The sequence below is a fragment of the Sarcophilus harrisii genome, chromosome 3 (genome assembly GCF_902635505.1).
Source record: "Sarcophilus harrisii chromosome 3, mSarHar1.11, whole genome shotgun sequence".
NCBI lineage: Eukaryota > Metazoa > Chordata > Mammalia > Dasyuromorphia > Dasyuridae > Sarcophilus > Sarcophilus harrisii.
The window spans coordinates 83,086,037-83,103,135 of record NC_045428.1 but is presented as its reverse complement, the minus strand read 5'-3'; the positions used below and the strand labels follow the sequence as shown (position 1 = coordinate 83,103,135).

At 34.6% G+C, this 17,099-nt stretch overlaps 1 protein-coding gene across 2 annotated transcripts; it reads right to left on the bottom strand.

Moving 5' to 3' along the window:
- Positions 1–2,271: 2,271 nt before the first annotated feature.
- CLK1 (CDC like kinase 1) lies at positions 2,272–15,756 on the bottom strand. 2 transcript variants are annotated; one of them, XM_003765874.3, is made up of 13 exons: positions 15,608–15,743; positions 11,359–11,525; positions 11,041–11,263; positions 9,801–9,891; positions 9,363–9,429; positions 5,839–5,955; positions 5,560–5,726; positions 5,373–5,467; positions 5,129–5,258; positions 4,796–4,878; positions 3,481–3,560; positions 2,728–2,818; positions 2,272–2,622 (listed from the first exon to the last, which is right to left on the bottom strand). In XM_003765874.3, exons 2-13 carry the CDS (start codon positions 11,523–11,525, stop codon positions 2,476–2,478), a joined length of 1,458 nt encoding a protein of 485 aa, XP_003765922.1. In that variant the 5' UTR covers positions 15,608–15,743; the 3' UTR covers positions 2,272–2,475. The 2 variants fall into 2 exon arrangements, with proteins under 2 accessions (XP_003765922.1, XP_012401773.1); XM_012546319.3 differs by lacking the exon at positions 9,801–9,891 and having other exon boundaries at positions 15,608–15,756.
- Between the last annotated feature and the right edge of the window lie 1,343 nt (positions 15,757–17,099).

Genomic DNA, 17,099 nt, shown 5'->3' with positions numbered 1-17,099 from the left:
ACTATCTAGAAAAAGATTATCTTCCTTTTTGGGGGGAGGAGAGGAGTGTCAAGATTTATAATGGGGCAAGGAGAACTAAATTTTAAAACACCTCAAGGGAAAGAACATCTGTACAAAAAATAAAACAACTTTTTGTAGTAAAACATTGGAAATCAATTAGGAAATGGCTGAGTAAGTTGTGGTATATAATTGTAATGACACAATATGAAGTGTTAAGAATTGATGCACAATAAATTGAGTAGAACACTTAACAGCAATAGCACACAATGTTTTGTGATCAGTATTCAATAATCCAAGATAATTCCAAAAAACTCATGATGAAATATGTCCACCTTCACAGAAAGAACTGGGAGTCTAAAGCAGATTTAAGTATACTACTTTTCACACGAATACTATATTTGTAGGACTAAACATGTATGCTCCCCATCTCAAAGATGGGTAAGAATTTGGAACTCCACTTAAAAAAATGTCTAAAATGGTCATCTATAATGGAAATTAAAAAAAAAAAAACATGACTAATATTAAAGAGGTGGGAAAACTGGGACACTAATATATTGTTGGTAGAATTGTGAACTGATCCAACCACTGTGGAGAGCAATTTGGATCCATGCCCAAAAGGCTATAAAGTTCTGCATACCCTTTGATCTGATCATGTTTTTTAGGACCTATATTTTAAAGGAGGGACCCACATGTGAAAAAAACCGTTTCTGGCAGCCCTTTTTATAGTGGCAATAAACTGGAAACTGAATGGATACCCATCAGTTGGAGAATGGCCGAATTAAGTTATATGAATATAATGGAATGTTGTTCTCTTAAATGATCAGGATGATTTCAGAGAAGCCTGGAGAGACTGATGCTAAGTGAAGTGAGCAGAACCAGGAAATCATTACACACAGCGACAAGATTATGTTGACAAGATTCTGACAGACATGACTTTTCAACAATGAGATAATTCAGGGCAGTTCCAATGATCTTGTAAAGAGGGCCACCTCCACCCAAAAAGAGGAATGTGTAAACTGAGTATGGATCACAACACAGCATTTTCACTTTTTATTCTTGCTTGAATTACCTTTTTTGATCTAATTTTTCTTGTGCAGCAAAATAATTGCATAAATATGCCTATATTGGATTTACATTTTTTTTTTAACCACTTCTACTAGACTGTTAACTACCGGAGGAGGTAGAGGGAAGGGAGGAAAAATTGGAACAAAAGGTTTTGCAAGGGTCAAAGTTAAAATTATCCTCCCATGTTTTGAAAATAAAAAATCTTCAAAAAATAAAATTCTTTCTTTTATATTCTATTTCTGACAAGTTCACAAAATGACAACTTACCTACCTTGTTAGCTAATCTACTAAAAACCAAGTTAAATGCATCCAATTTTCCAAAAAGCCTAATTTTTGTACCAAAAATGCCCAGATTTTTACTTAGAGGTATTTAATGTTTTCTATTCTGATTTCACCAAATGAAATTCAAGGTCAAAGTAGAATTTACCCTAAAACTCTTGTTCCTTTCCAGAAAAGTAAAATAAGAGAATGGAGAAGGTACTTGTTGCAAAGTGAAATCACAAATCTGGCCCTGAGCATCTGCTTCAATTTAAAAGTACACCACCAAAAATTAAAATGTAGCACACTAATACTTTATATTGTAATAAAAACCTTATTATCTTAAACCCGTTATTAACTGAATTTCTTATTTAACTAGATCACAAATATGGAGAATCCAATTAAGTTATATTGAAAGCAACAATGTACTAACCTGATATATAATTAGAATGCTGCTGGTGGTGTTTTTGAAGAAGGAACAATCTTTTTATAGGAAGATGAAAGAGAATGACAATTAATGGCAGCATGGACCCCCTACCATCCACATCCAGAGAGAACTATGGAGACTGAATGTGTGGATCAAAGCATAGTATTTTCATCTTTTTGTTTAGTTTTCTTTCTCCCTTTTTTTTCCTCTTTTGATCAGATTTTTCTTGCTTGGCGTGATGAATATGTCAATATGTTTAGAACAACTGCACATCTTTTAAACTGTTAGATTACTTGCTGTCTTGGGGAGAGTAAAGGGGGAAAAGAGGAAGAAAAATTTGCAACAAGATTGTGCAAAAATGGATGTTGAAAAGTAGCTACATATATTTAGAAAAATAAATAAACTAACATTTTAAAATCTCCACTAAACTACAAAGATGAAATTCCAATTTGAAATTGTACAGTACTTGTTAATATGTCAACACCCTTAAAATTACTGCTTAGTGAAAACATTGGCAAGCATTTAAAAAGGTTTTAATAAAATTTATTTAGATACTCAACAATAAACCAAACTGTTCAAACAAAATAAACATGGCAGTGATACAAAAATTCAGAATTTTACAAAGCTAACTGTACAAAATAATTTAATACTTAAAAATTATTTGACTGACACAGTCTATATAATCTCCTTTGGAGAGCTGTACAAACATTAAGATTCAACACAGATCACATATTTTCTTTCTTCAGTGAAAAAAAGAAAGGATGCTTCAAGGCTTCTTTAAGAGTAATTCTTTTAGTTGGATCATACTCTAACATTTTCTGGATGAGGTCAAAGAGAAGCTCATGGTCAGCATCTTGAGAATGCATAAATTCCTGAAACCAGATGAAAAGAAATTAATACAGCTCTTTTTTTCCAAAACCTTTTCAAATTAATTTTTAGTTTACTTTATTTGCCTCCTTTCGCAAACAACCTCTTACCTTTAATGGTTTACAACGCCGTTGAACATATCTACCAGCAGAACTGTGCTCGTCCCAATCTAATTGGTAATGACGGAAATATTTTTGTATCCTAAATAAAGTAAAATTTCATTGAGTTCATCTTTGACAAATCACACCACCATTGTGGAACTTAAAACTTTATCATAAAACTGTTAATGAAGCACACACAACATAATAATAATAATAATCTTTCAAAAGATGTAACAAGCCACAAAAAACTATCGGGATGGGGAGAAATTAGAAAGGTATCAGAATGGAACCAAACTGATTATTTCTCATGATCTGGTTAAATCTCAAAAGTAGTAACCCATAATCCACTAAAGCAATATACTTTGAATTACAAACTTCTCTGAATAAGTCAAATCAACTTAGTACTGTTTTATCATTCCTAATAATAGCTTTAAGGTCTGTCAGATGAGTGATAAATTTTATTAATGTAATTCTTATAGCATCCCAGTATGGATAAGAAACTGAAACACAGGTTAAGTTACCTGCTAAGTTAAACTACATGACAAATGACACATTTAAATGTCTGGATCCCAAACCTCCATTCTATCTACTCTACTGCCTTGCTGAGTCATTTAATATTTTTCTCATATACTCAGGTCTTTAGAATAGTCTATTTGCAATACAACATAATGTCTCATTGGTAATCAGAAAACCTGGCTTAACCTCAATTTTCTCATCTTTAAAATGTCTAATCATGTAAGATGTGAATCCTTTTACACATACCTGGTTTTCTGAATCATGTGTTTTGGTAAAGGTCCCAAAATCCTTTCCATCATTGCCAAATGTTCCTTACTGTCATGTGTCTGAAATGATAACAACAAATACATTTGATTTGATTGACTTGTATGAAGAGTAAAATACATATGATTATTATGTGTTAAGAATATAAACTATCTGGGGTAGCTAGATGGTGCAGTGGATAGAGCACCAGCCCTTAAGTCAGGAGGCCCCAAGTTCAAATCTGGTCTCAGACATAACACTTCCTAGTTGTGTGATCCTAGGCAAATCACTTAATCCCCATTGCCTCAGCAAAAAAAAAATATATATATAAATAAATAAAATAAACTATCATCCCAAAGAGAGTATGTATTGTCAATCAGAATCAAACAATCAAACAAACAATTTTACTTAGTTGCAAAGTGACATTAATATTTAAAATCAAATTTAACTCCAAGGTACATTAATATCCCACACATCAGAATTCTGGTCCACAAGAAAATTGCTAAGTTATAGCATCAAGGATGCAACATAAAATAAAACATAATTTGAACCATTTGGTGGGTGACTATATATACAATAAATGAATCTCTACATTCAGACAAGGTCAAGCATGACCTTTTATTTATATTATATATATATATAAAATCTTGTGGAACTAATATGAAAATCCCATGAAGCAGATGGAAGAAGTCACTAAACTAATTGGAAAATAATCAAAGACTACACCTTGACATGTTATATACATTTCATGCCCATTCTAGCTTAGGGATTCATTCTGATTTGTTCATCCATAACAGTTTTTAAATAGCTAAGATATTTCAGTAATGACCCACCTACTTATTAAGTTGTGGAAAAGCGGTTCACAATTTTGACCAGCAGCCCCGAAATAGATCCACACATTCAAGTTTTGTAAGTTACACAGGCTTTTAATTTTAAAATTGACTATTACAGTTTTGGCCTTTTTAAAAAGCTGGTTAAAATAAAGGTTTTTAGTCTGATTTTATCTGCTTATTTTATTTATATTGAAAATACCTCAATTACATGCAATATCTAAAGTGTGCCGCCCCCCCCCCAAATGGCTTTAAATACTGAAAATGTTCAGATGTATAAAAAACTTCAGTTGCTCTCAGCCTAACCTCTTATAAACTTACAAATGACCCTAATTTCCTTATCAGAAGATTTTAAACTAGTTCTTTACAAAGAATGAGTCAGGAACTAGTACAAATGGTTCAAAATACAGAAAGAGATATGCAAATTGTGCAATATCACCAAGATTAAATGGTTTATAAAAAAAAAACCACACCCATAGTTTACTTACAGGAAATATTGTGAATCCCAAGTAATACTCGATGAGAATACATCCTATACTCCAAACATCACATGGCTGAGCCCATCCTAGAGCTGCAAAACAAAGCTATTTGAATCACCAAGGCAATTTAAGGTCAATCAGAAAACAAAATTCAAATGTGAAAAAGAATGAGATTTATAAAAGGTTTCAGGAACCCATTACTAAGGTGGCAGATGTTACACAGGTATGCATAAAAAAGACAACCCATGAGATTAACATTTAATATGTTTAAAAACTATCTTTTACTCCAAATGTAAAAATGAACAATCAAAATTTCCCAGAACACATTAAGTAAAAACTAACCTAAAATTACTTCAGGTGCTCTATAATGTCTTGTAGAAACCAAGGTACTGTGGTGTTCATCATCATATGTTGCACTTCCAAAGTCAACAACCTTAATATCTGGATTTTTTACTGTACGTTCATCACGTCTCTGGATTTAAAAAAAAACCAAAACACACCGTTTTTTTAAGTATGTGCGTGTGCATGCACATGAAGAATAGATTAAGATTTATTTTAGAATATTCACATACAAATTGAAACTTACCATATTAGGATTATACTCTTCTGTGTAGTCTGACTGCACAAACAAAATATTTTCAGGCTTCAGATCAGTATGAGTTAGTTTATTGCTGTGCAAAACTAAGAAGAAAAGAAAATTTGCTGCAAAGCTGTTCTTTTTTTTTTTTTTAACAAGTTTCAACAAATAAAGCAAGCAAAAACATACTACTTACAGTTAACAGATTTGCATATTTGATACGCCATTTTCCTGATGTGATCCATTCGAAATGGCAAAAAGCTATTTTCTTTAATAAAGTCATAAGTGCTAAGTCCCAGAAGTTCAAACACAATGCAAACATGACCAAGATGCTCAAACCATTCCAACATCTGAACACAGCGACTAAAACAGATTAAAAGATAAAAAAAAAAAAAAGATATATTGCAAAAATGTAATTAACCAATTTTCATTGCTTAATAAACAAATGACCTCGAATTTTTAACTGGATACTTACAATGTACTGTTAGGATCTGTTGAGTTTATGTGTTCCAAAACTTGTATTTCTGAATGAGCTGCTTCAGAATATCTATCCACATTTTTCACTATTTTTACTGCTACACGTCTACCCCCCCTGGAAAAAAAATTTTTTTTAAGTTACTTTACTGAACTCAATTTATATTATTCTTTAAAGTATTGCTGTCTATTATCTCTCAAGCCTATTTCTCAGACAATTTTCATATCTAGCTTCATGTGAAGCAATATTACCACCATATATCCATGTTAAAATCTTCCCATTTCATTCCCCAAGTTTAAATTAATCACCAATTTTGGTAGACATACTGATCCAAGGCTGTTTACCTCTTATATACAAAGCAAAACCCCATAATTTCACAGTCACAATCAGGCACATACTATAACATCCAAGAAAAATTCTCTCAGCTCAGTGAGTTTGTCCACTTAAGATGTTCTACTCTACCTATTACTCCATTAGCCCTCTTCCCATTCACACTTTTCTGATTCCACAGTCAATTACTGTCACTAGAGCCAACACCCTTAATTCTTTCAGACCTTTCCCTCAATTATCTTCCTTAGTATGAATAGATCATCAATCCATTAATTCTTTAAACATTTATTTCTCTTATCTCTTTGTAAAAGCTAACAGGAAACCCCCATCCTTTTTCTTTCTTTCCTCTGATCCTTATATATACTTTAAGTAATGCCCACTTTCAGAGAAAACATAGTATAGAATAAAGTATTAAAACAGAGTCAGGAAAGAACTCCCATTTCTGACACTCTAATAGCTCTATGACCATGTGCAAGTTATTAATCATAATCATATTCTGCTTTGCCAAACCATCAGGTTATATATATAAATTGTTAAGTACAGCTCAACCCAATATACTGTGGCAGCTAGTAGCACACTGGGTCTGAAATTAGAAAACCCAAGTTTAAATCTGTCCTCAGATACTTACTAGACATGTGACCTTATACAAGTCATTTAGCCTCTATTCCTCAGTTTTCTCATCTGTTAAATAATACTACTCAGTTGTTAGTTCCTATCATATTTTAAGTGCTATATAAAATATTAGCTATTGTATTATCATTTTACCTACTGCAAGCTAAATTCAGGTAGAAACCAAATCCTATTTCAAATCTGCCATCTATCTACCCTTATTACCCACATCACAATGGGTCAGTTATTCTTAATTTTTCCTCAATAATTTGTTCTCACTTGCCTACTGATATAACCATTTCACATAGCTGACCCCTATTATTCTATAAACTCACTTTTCCCTTGTTTTATAATAAATTTTGTGAATTCCCTTTCAATAATAACTTCACTGCAACCTACTATCCTCCTCTAATAGTCAAGTTTTCTTGGAAAGGTACAACTTTCTAATTCCTACTGCTGCCTCAAATTCTTAATTCTGGGATATATAATTTTAAGCTTTAAAAATCCTTATTTTTAGTCAATTCTTTTTATCTTTCCCGAGACAAATATTCTTAACACCTTCCTCATATATATTCCCTTAGTAAGAAAATATTGGCAGCACTTACACCCATTAACCAAATTCTTGAAGTTCTCTCTATTACTTAGTCCCACACTTCCCAAACAAATTTGTACCTTTTTCTCCCATTCAAGCCAGTTTCTTTGCTGTCTCCTTCTTTCTCCCCTACTTCATGTAGAATACCTCTTTTCTTGTCTACTTTCCCAAATGCTAGCTGTCCCATCTGCTTCCTGATTCCCTCCTTAACTCTTAGCGACTTTACCATACAATTTAACACTTAAGTTGTTTTGTGTATGATAGCAGCTCATTAAGATAATAAGTTTCTTCAAAGAAAAAAGCATGAATCCATATCCTAACACAACCAGAAACATTATACTACTCAACTTATCAAGAAATACATGGTGATTAAGGAGCTCAGTTTTTGTTCTTTTTAAATCCCTAAGTCCTAAAATGGTAGGTACTATTACAATTTCTGTTTTATGAAAATGTCAATTATATTTCCCTTCTGGACAAAGAAAAATGTATTTGTCTTTGAAAAAATACTTGGGCTTCATACAAGTCATTTTTCATGATATGAAAGAACTCAATTTGTCTTATTACATCTAAGACAGTTAATGTGATAACAGAAATGAAGAAAAAGCAAAGTAGGATTAAGTCTAGACATACCCCACTTGGAAATTTTAGAACACTGAGCTTCTTTCTTCAAAGCCAATAAATTGCCAACACTTGGGACAATGATTTTAGAATGATTTAAAAAAAAAAAAAAGGAATCTTACAACACTCATGTAAGATTTCAGCTATACTCTAAACAAATGTGTTGGTATATATTATGAAGACTTATTAAAGCATGAACTGAAATATGCTATTTTATAATGAAATCTCACTATATCAGAGTTAAATTCTTATGTGACATTTTAACAATAGCCACCATTCTATTACAACCATGTGTTTTTATGTCCTTGTAAGATTAGGTTGCCTACTTCATTGCTTTGGTTTCAAATCCTGTTTAAATGGGGATGAGAAAAAGATGGAAGGTTCATTTACAAGTTTCTGTAGTAATTTATTAATAGAAGGCTTCAGAAAACAGCAATGCAAAAGCTATAGCTTTGTAAACAAGTATTTCTAGTAATGAGCACTCCGTGAAAAGTGATATGTGCTGTATCTTAATAGTAGATTCTCCTCACTAAAGGTCTTTAAGACTACTTGTGGAGTGTGTTAGACTTTTTGCTCAGATAAGGGTTGGATTAAATAAGCTTTCAAATCTCTTCCAACTCAGATCCTGTAATTAAAATACCTGCAGTATGTAGAACCACTGAGAGGTACTGGTTATTTTTCTTAATTGGCATAAATAAACCATGATACATGGCTCCACAGACTTGGCTGAAATATTATTTGAATAGTATTTGAATAAATACCATTTATTTTTGTTGAAATAGGACCTCATATCTCATCTCCTTTATATTTATATTTATATTATTACTTTATATTTATTATTATATGTATTATATTTAAAGCTGTAGTAATTTCAATTTTTTTCTCCTCCTTGAAAGAGTTAGACAAATAATACATATATATTAAAAGGGTAAAGACAGTAATTTCAAACTTTAATTCTATCAATAAGAAAGGTATTGTCTAGGTTAAAAATAATATAATTGATAATGATCTACAAACTGCCAGTAGCAAAAATCTAAGTCTTCCAACAACTTTTAAGAGTCAATAGACCAAGTTAAAATTCTTCTAATTTTTGGCAGCAATGTGACTATGGGTAAAACATTATTTTCATGTTCAAAGACGTGTATATGTAGTATTTTATCAACCCTTCTACTAACAAAGGGTTGCTTTGTGGGAAAAACTTAAAAATTTTCACAAATCCAAGCTTTGGTCTAATAAAAACTGCTAGTTTGACTGTCTTCCAAAGTATCATGAAAATATTCTATTTTTCTTCTCTATTAAGAGCACAATATGGATAAATGAATGTAAAAAAATGTAATTAAGGCACAATGGGGAAAAAAATAAGCCAAATACTTACGCTTTATGATCGATGCATTCCACAACTTTTCCAAAAGCTCCTTCGCCTAAAGTATCAACAATTTCATCTAAAAAAGAGAAATAAATTTTACTCATACAAGAAATGGTAGCATTTTACTTACTGTATATGAGTGATAAATGCTATTAATGTAGATTGCCCTAGATACTACTTATCACTAGACATTCATTTTATTGGATAACTCATCAAAACAATTAGTTTTTAACTATCTTTTGGCATTCTGAAGTTAACTAACATTACTATCTTGGAAGTGCTGAATAGCAAGCATTTAATTTTCTAAAGAAAGCAAAAACAGTCCCCCCACCAAAAGAATACAAAAGGAAAAAAAGGAGAAAGAAAAGACTTTCACATCCCTGACATCTTAGTCTAAACAGATTATACTATCTGAAAAGTTAATAAGTGTTGAAAAATATTCTATACATCTTGCACTTAGTACGTCTCCACTCTGACAGATCAGGTGACCCTCCTCATCATCCTCTACACTCCTGGATCTTTTCCTTCGGTGACTCTTCTGGAAACGTCAAGTGGGCCGCACCAAGATCGTCCAGCCAATCAATAAACCCGAGTGAATTCAGGGCAGAATACGAAATTCATTCAGCGGGGAGATATTCAGGCATTCAGATACACGCCAGGCCACAAACGGTTGGCAGGAGCAATTTCAAATTCAGTCCCCAGAAATTCACAGGGCACATAGTTTATGTTAACAGGAGAAAAACATGGCAAGGAACAGATTTTCAGATAAGATACTTAAAAGTGGCAAGGCAACAAAACATAATACAATCTTTTTTTCCTTTAAAAAAAAAAAATTAATTGATGTACTGAAATGTAATTTAAGTATCTAGTGTCCTTAAATTAATGTTGTAAAATTCCAGGACAATGATTTGCTTGTCTGACAAAAGTAGCCAATGTGGCTAAGATAACGTTTTCCTAGTTAATTTTAAAGAATGTTTAACAGTTAAAACTAATAAAATGTATTAATAATTCCTGAAGGAATTGCTAAAAAAAAAAAAAAAAAGCATAAAATATGCTGTTATAATTTGTAATTCTTAATTTAAACATGTCAGCTGTTCACTAAGTTAAAATACTAAAACAGCTTCATATAGGAAAGAAAAGATCAGACAGCATGCCCTGCTAAATACACAACAGGCATCTCTATCTGATGCTCTAACTGCAGTCAGCATTTGTTTATTAGATCTGATAACTATCTGCATATATAGACAAAGCTATGCATAAACTTAAATTTTTCATCTATATTTACAATTAAATGGTCAAATTACTACATAACTTTGAACAAATGAATTTCCTCCAAGTGTCATAAAACTACCTGTAGTATATATATATATATATATATCTTTAAATTAGTTGTATAAAACTATCTTAAACTGAGCTGCCTGTTATGTCTGATGTTAATTTGAAGGACAATCACTAATTACTGTTAAGAAATCTGCTAAACAAATGCCAACTACAAAAACTAAACTATCAAAATGCATTTTCAGGAATCTCCCATCCAAGGCCATTAAAAAAAAAAAAAATTTAAGCAGGTTAAAAATTGATACTGCTTCATCTATAATATAACTGTCCCAAATTGTCAAATATGAATCCAAGTTTTCCTGCTTAGAAGAGAAGTTAAATTTCCAAAATAGCGAAAAATTGCTCATACCACATGTGAGCGATGAGTACTGCGGTGACTCTTGTGTTTTCTTTTATAATGACTTCTTCCACTTCTACCAGAGGACTTGCTACTGTGATTGTAATAACCACTTTCTTGTTCTCTATGGTGATATCCACTTTCATATCCTTGACAGTAGTCATTTCTATATTCATCAATGTAGCGTCGATTACGATAATCTCTCTCATTTATACATCTGGCTTCCAAATAATGGCTAGAAAGAAATCAGAGAATTCATTCAGCAACTTTTGAATCACTTTGAAACTTTTCAAAAATTTTTGTCTTAACAGTATAACATTACTTCTTTACCGATCATAAATTTTTGAGTGATTGTGCTTGCAGCGCTTGTTCTCCCGGGAACTGCTATGAGATCTCTTCCTTCGCTTATGACCACTGATACTGCTACTCCATTTTCTGCGATCCCAACTGTCCTTTTCAAACCAATCAGGGCAATCGGTTCTCTTTGAATGTCGCATCTATCCAAAAAAGTAAAAAACTTCCTCATAAGTCTGTATGACAAAATTGTTCAACCAGAGGAATAATTTATATTTGTATTACTGGTGAAAAAATGTTGATATGGCTGCTTTAAAAATTCCAAATGATCAGAACAATGCTAACCACAAAAATATTCAATCCAACTACCCTCACGATAATGATTTGTAAAAGTTCCCCAATAGATTCACAAAAAATCTTTCTAAACAAGAAGGCCTCAAGCAAATTGAGTATTGGCATAAAGACAAATCTTATTTGGGAATAGAAAAGTGCATATTAGAATCCAAACTTGAAAAATGAATCTTGATTCTCATAGTAATATATCAGCATTTTCCCTTTTCCCTACTATTCACACTATATACACTTCTATTCAAGTACTACTTCAATAAAGCACAAAGTGACATTGATTAAATTTCCTGGCTATTATATAAACTAAGCAGAAAAATGCATTAATTGCACCAAGTGCTGAAAATATAAAAGAATATTTTCTACCCTCTAAGAGTTTAATTCAACTAAAGAAAAAATAGGTAAATATTAAAATACAAAATAATTTGAGGGGGAAAGGAATTTGGAAATGCCTTATCTCAATGGCATATAAGTTGTTTTTTGAAGAAACTAAGGAATCTCTACTTAGGAGGTAAAGAGGGAATGAATTACATAAACCATGATAAGCTATTTTAAAAGACTTGAATTCCAGGTAAATAATAATTAAGGCTAACATGAACACCGTTATTAGAAAAGTATTTAGATGCCAGAATGTAAATAGGATAAACACCACGCTGAGGATTCAGTAATAAGGTTATAGCTTCAGATTTCTGAGCAGGGGAGACTAGGAAAGAAGATGAGAAAATCATTAAGTTGAGGTAATGGATGTGACCAAAGGGCAAAAACAGGAGACATTGTGGAGATTAATTGGACAAGATTGGCAAATGTCTGGAATAAGCTCTGGTAGGTATTATCTCAAGTGGAAAGGTTTCAAGACCATGCAAGCAAGTTGGAAGTCTGTCAGATTAACCACAGCAATTACATACTAATGCTATTTTCAAAATTACAAGTACTTCAACAAATTAGTAGGAAACATTTTGAGTTTAATTTAAAAGCAGATGTGGCTTTATTTAAATTAGGTGACAGAGCAAATAAATGACTATACTAAGCATTGGGAAAATAAGACAAAATTTAGTTAAGACATGAGTTTTTTAAACTGGATGCAACATAAAAAACTTTTATTTCCCCCATTTCCAAAGTACATATAGGAACAAGACTGAGATTGTCTTAAACCCATAGATACCAAAATTTCCACAACAAATTTAAGAAAACTTGAAAATTATTCTTAATTCTAGTAAAGACTAGTCCCCTTGTTGCTAGAAATTTTTATACAAGTTATTATAATTTCAATGAGCGTTATTAATTTAGGACAACGCTTTCAGTTAAAAAAACTTAATTTCAACACCAGAGGCATATAAAGTATTGTTAGAGATAAGAGTCTGAAAAAGATTATGTAGCTAATTTAAGTAGGTATGTCCATGTGGTTTCCCCTCTCCCCATTTGATTATAAGCTTAGTGTCAGCAACTATTTATATTACTAAGCCTTAGCAACATGCCATAATAAACATCAAAATACTTGCTAATTTGCTTCTTGAAGTAGTTCTAGATTAGAAATTGATCAAGGTGGTGGTATATGGTTTTATCATTCTTCAATCATCACCCAAATGCCCTTGGAATCATTTATTTAGTGCCACCTATGTGTGAGACTGTACCAGGGATACAAAAAGACAAAGACAATCTCTGTCCCCCTCAACCCCTCATAATCTAATACAGGAGACAAAAAGCAAACAATTATATACAAAGCAAGCTACATACAGGATAAACAGGTAATAATCAACAGAGGAAAAGTAGTAGAATTAAGGGTTGGGGAAGAGAGTACAAAGTGTGATTTTAGTTGAAATTTTAAAGACAGTCAAAGGGAATACCTAGAGCAGAGTTTTGTAAATAGCTAGCAGACCAACGTCACTGCTTTAAAATTAAATACTGGGGAATGAAGTATGTATAAGGTGGCGATATATTAAAGATTCCCAACATAGTATTCTGCATTTGCTCTGAGGCAAAAGGAAGCCACTTAAGTTTGAGGGAAGTGGGTGAAGGTCATGGATGGATCTATAGGACTTTAGGAAAATCACTAGTGGTTGAATGGAGCCCGGACTGGAGTAAGGAGAAACTAGGCAGACTCACCAGAAAGCTACTGAAGCGGTACAGATCTGAGAGGCTGCTAAGGGGCTACACTAAATGGTGGCAATGACAGAGGAGAGAAGGGGTCCTATTTAAGAGATGTTACAAAACTGAAAACAGGGTTTGGAAATAATCGAATACTGGGAGAACGGCAGACACACTAGGTAATTCAGGATGACTGGGAGGATGGCATTTCCTACATAAAGTTCTAGTTTGAGAGGGGGAAAAGATAAAGGTAATTTGCATAAAATGAATTTAAGGTCAGCAGAAATAGGACGGTTTAGTGAATTTGAGAATCCTCAGCATAGAGTTCATTAAACCTACAGGAGCTGATGAGATTATACATTTTTAAGAAGCAGGGTCCTTTTCACTCAAGAAATTTTTACATGACTCCAGGTAGGGGGTGGGGTGTGTGGGTATAAGAATTAGGTATACAAATCAAACATTTACTGATAAAAAAACATTAATTTTCTGACCCCCACATTCAATTAGGGTCTCGAACTAGTTTTAAGAAGTTGGGGTATAATGTATATTAGTAGAAAGAGGGCCAAAGATAGAATTCCAAAGGATAAGAAGAATGAGAAACAAAGCCTAAGTAAATGCTTTTATTACTGCCCATTTAGAACCATACCGTTTATGAAAATAGCCATACAAATCGACCTTCTTTAAACTACAGCGTTCAAATGAATTTCTCAATTTTCTGAATTCAATTTTAGTAAACTTTTTTTCAATTACAACTTTTCACCCCCTCGAACTTCCATTCTACAACTCAAAGTGAAAACCCGTTTTTCCTCGTTGCCTTGCATAATTCTTTTAGTACAAAGGCTTGATATTGTTTAGGAACCAAATGTAAACGATCTTTTGGGCACCATACTAAATGAAAGTGAAGAAAGCATTGTGACACGCTTTTCAGATACATTTCCCTGGGTACTCTACTACCCCAGGGGCTGCTGTGTTTTTCAAGAGGCCTCGCGTTCCCTTCGGAAAACTTTTCTTACGTAATACAGAGCCTTTCAGTTAACTAGAGCGTCTTTTAAATCTTAAAGACGCATTTTCTAAGAGCACCGCGGAGGCCGAATTTGGAAGGAAAGGCCAAATCGACTCCTCTGCTCGCCCTTTTCAAAAAGCATCAACGATTTTAACAGAATTTTCAACAAGCCCGAAGTAGCCAAACGCTGATGACGTCAAGGAAGAAAAAAAAAAAGGATCGATGGGCGGCATTTTCGCCGCGTTTCCTGGGCCAGCTTTTAAGTAATAGATTTTAATACAGAATTGGCTCACTGCCTTTTTCCCCCCTCGGCTAACTAATCTGTGTCGCATTTTGTTTTCTCCGTTTTCCAACTCCGGCGACACTAGCCTTACAATCCCGGGACCCGTTTCCTAGCGGCAAAGCCCAGGGGGCGGTGGTTTATTGTCCCGTCCGAGCTCCTCCCCTCCCCCACGCAACGCGCGGGCAGCTCCGGGTGTCTCCGTCCTCCCAGTCAACACCGTACCCCTCCCCCACGCCGCCATTTTGCCGCCGCCGCCGATCCAGCCCCAGAGAAGACAATATGGCGGCGGCGAATTTTACCTTATCCTATCCTAAGGGAACCCACTCTGGGAAACCGGAGTCGGGCCCTTTCTTCCCCACTACAAAATCCGTCGCCTGTAAGGCGGTGACAGTGAGACAGCTAGAGCCTCGCCAAGGCAACAGCCCCAGTGTAGGGGTCCCAAGGGTGTTGGGCTGAGAGAGGAGAGGAGGCCGCTCTTACGGAGAAAAGTCAGAGTCCCCGAAAGGACTGAACGGGGAAGGGGTATTATCAGGACCTTAAAAAATATAATACCCCAGGGTTAAACTTACCGTTTCGACCAAAGAAACGAGCTCTGACACGGCGAAACTGACCTCCCAAGCGGAAGGAGCAACAGTCAACCGCAACCGCTCGCGACGGATTCCGACAGGCGGACTGGTGCGGACGTCAGGAATGTTCTCGAAAACAAGAGGCACGCACGCGCATTGGCTCCACCCCAAGGGCGGGGCGGTGATGCGTCTAGAGGCACCGCCCCTGTGGCGACGTGGGTGAAGGGTGTTAACTAAGCGCAGGGAGTAGGCGGAGCCTGCGGGCTGGCGCAGAGGGTGTCTTGTTTTTGTTGATTTCTGTGGTTTTCCCTGTGGCTTTGCAGGCTGACTCTGCGCTTGTGCGCAAAGGGTATCTTGTTTTTGTCGGTTTCTGTGGCTTTGCAGGCTGACTCTGTGCTTGTGCGCAAAGGGTTTGTTTTTGTCGATTTCTGTGGCTTTCCCTGTGGCGTTGTTTATGGTAATCAGAGACTAGCCTGGTATCTGGAATTTAGCCTAAGGTTTGTTGTTTTTGTGTATCCCTAGAAGAGGACCGTAGCTTCAGAGAGTGATGTGACATGCAAGCGAATTGGATTTCAATGAGGGACGCTGTGCAAGGTCACCTGCCTCATCTTCCCTTCCAGAGCCATTGGGTCCAGTGGCAAGATAACAGATCTGGAGATGGCCTGGGATGAAATGGGAAACCTTTGTCTTTTTTTTTAATTTAATAGCCTTTTATTTACAGGATATATACATGGGTAACTTTACAGCATTAACAATTGCCAAACCTCTTGTTCCAATTTTTCACCTCTTACCCCCCCCCCCTCCCCTAGATGGCAGGATGACCAGTAGATGTTAAATATATTAAAATATAAATTAGATACACAATAAGTATACATGACCAAAACGTTATTTTGCTGTACAAAAAGAATCAGACTGAAATATTGTACAATTAGCTTGTGAAGGAAATCAAAAATGCAGGTGGGCATAAATATAGGGATTGGGAATTCAATGTAATGGTTTTTAGTCATCTCCCAGAGTTCTTTTTCTGGGCATAGCTAGTTCAGTTCATTACTGCTCCATTAGAAATGATTTGGTTGATCTCGTTGCTGAGGATGGCCTGGTCCATCAGAACTGGTCATCATATAGTATTGTTGTTGAAGTATATAATGATCTCCTGGTCCTGCTCATTTCACTCAGCATCAGTTCGTGTAAGTCTCTCCAGGCCTTTCTGAAATCATCCTGTTGGTCATTTCTTACAGAACAGTAATATTCCATAATATTCATATACCACAATTTATTCAGCCATTCTCCAACTGATGGACATCCATTCAGTTTCCAGTTTTTAGCCACTACAAAAAGGGCTGCCACAAACATTCATGCACATACAGGTCCCTTTCCCTTCTTTATAATCTCTTTGGGATATAATCCCAGTAGTAACACTGCTGGATCAAAGGGTATGCACAGTTTGATAACTTTTTGAGCATAGTTCCAAACTACTCTCCAAAATGGTTGGATT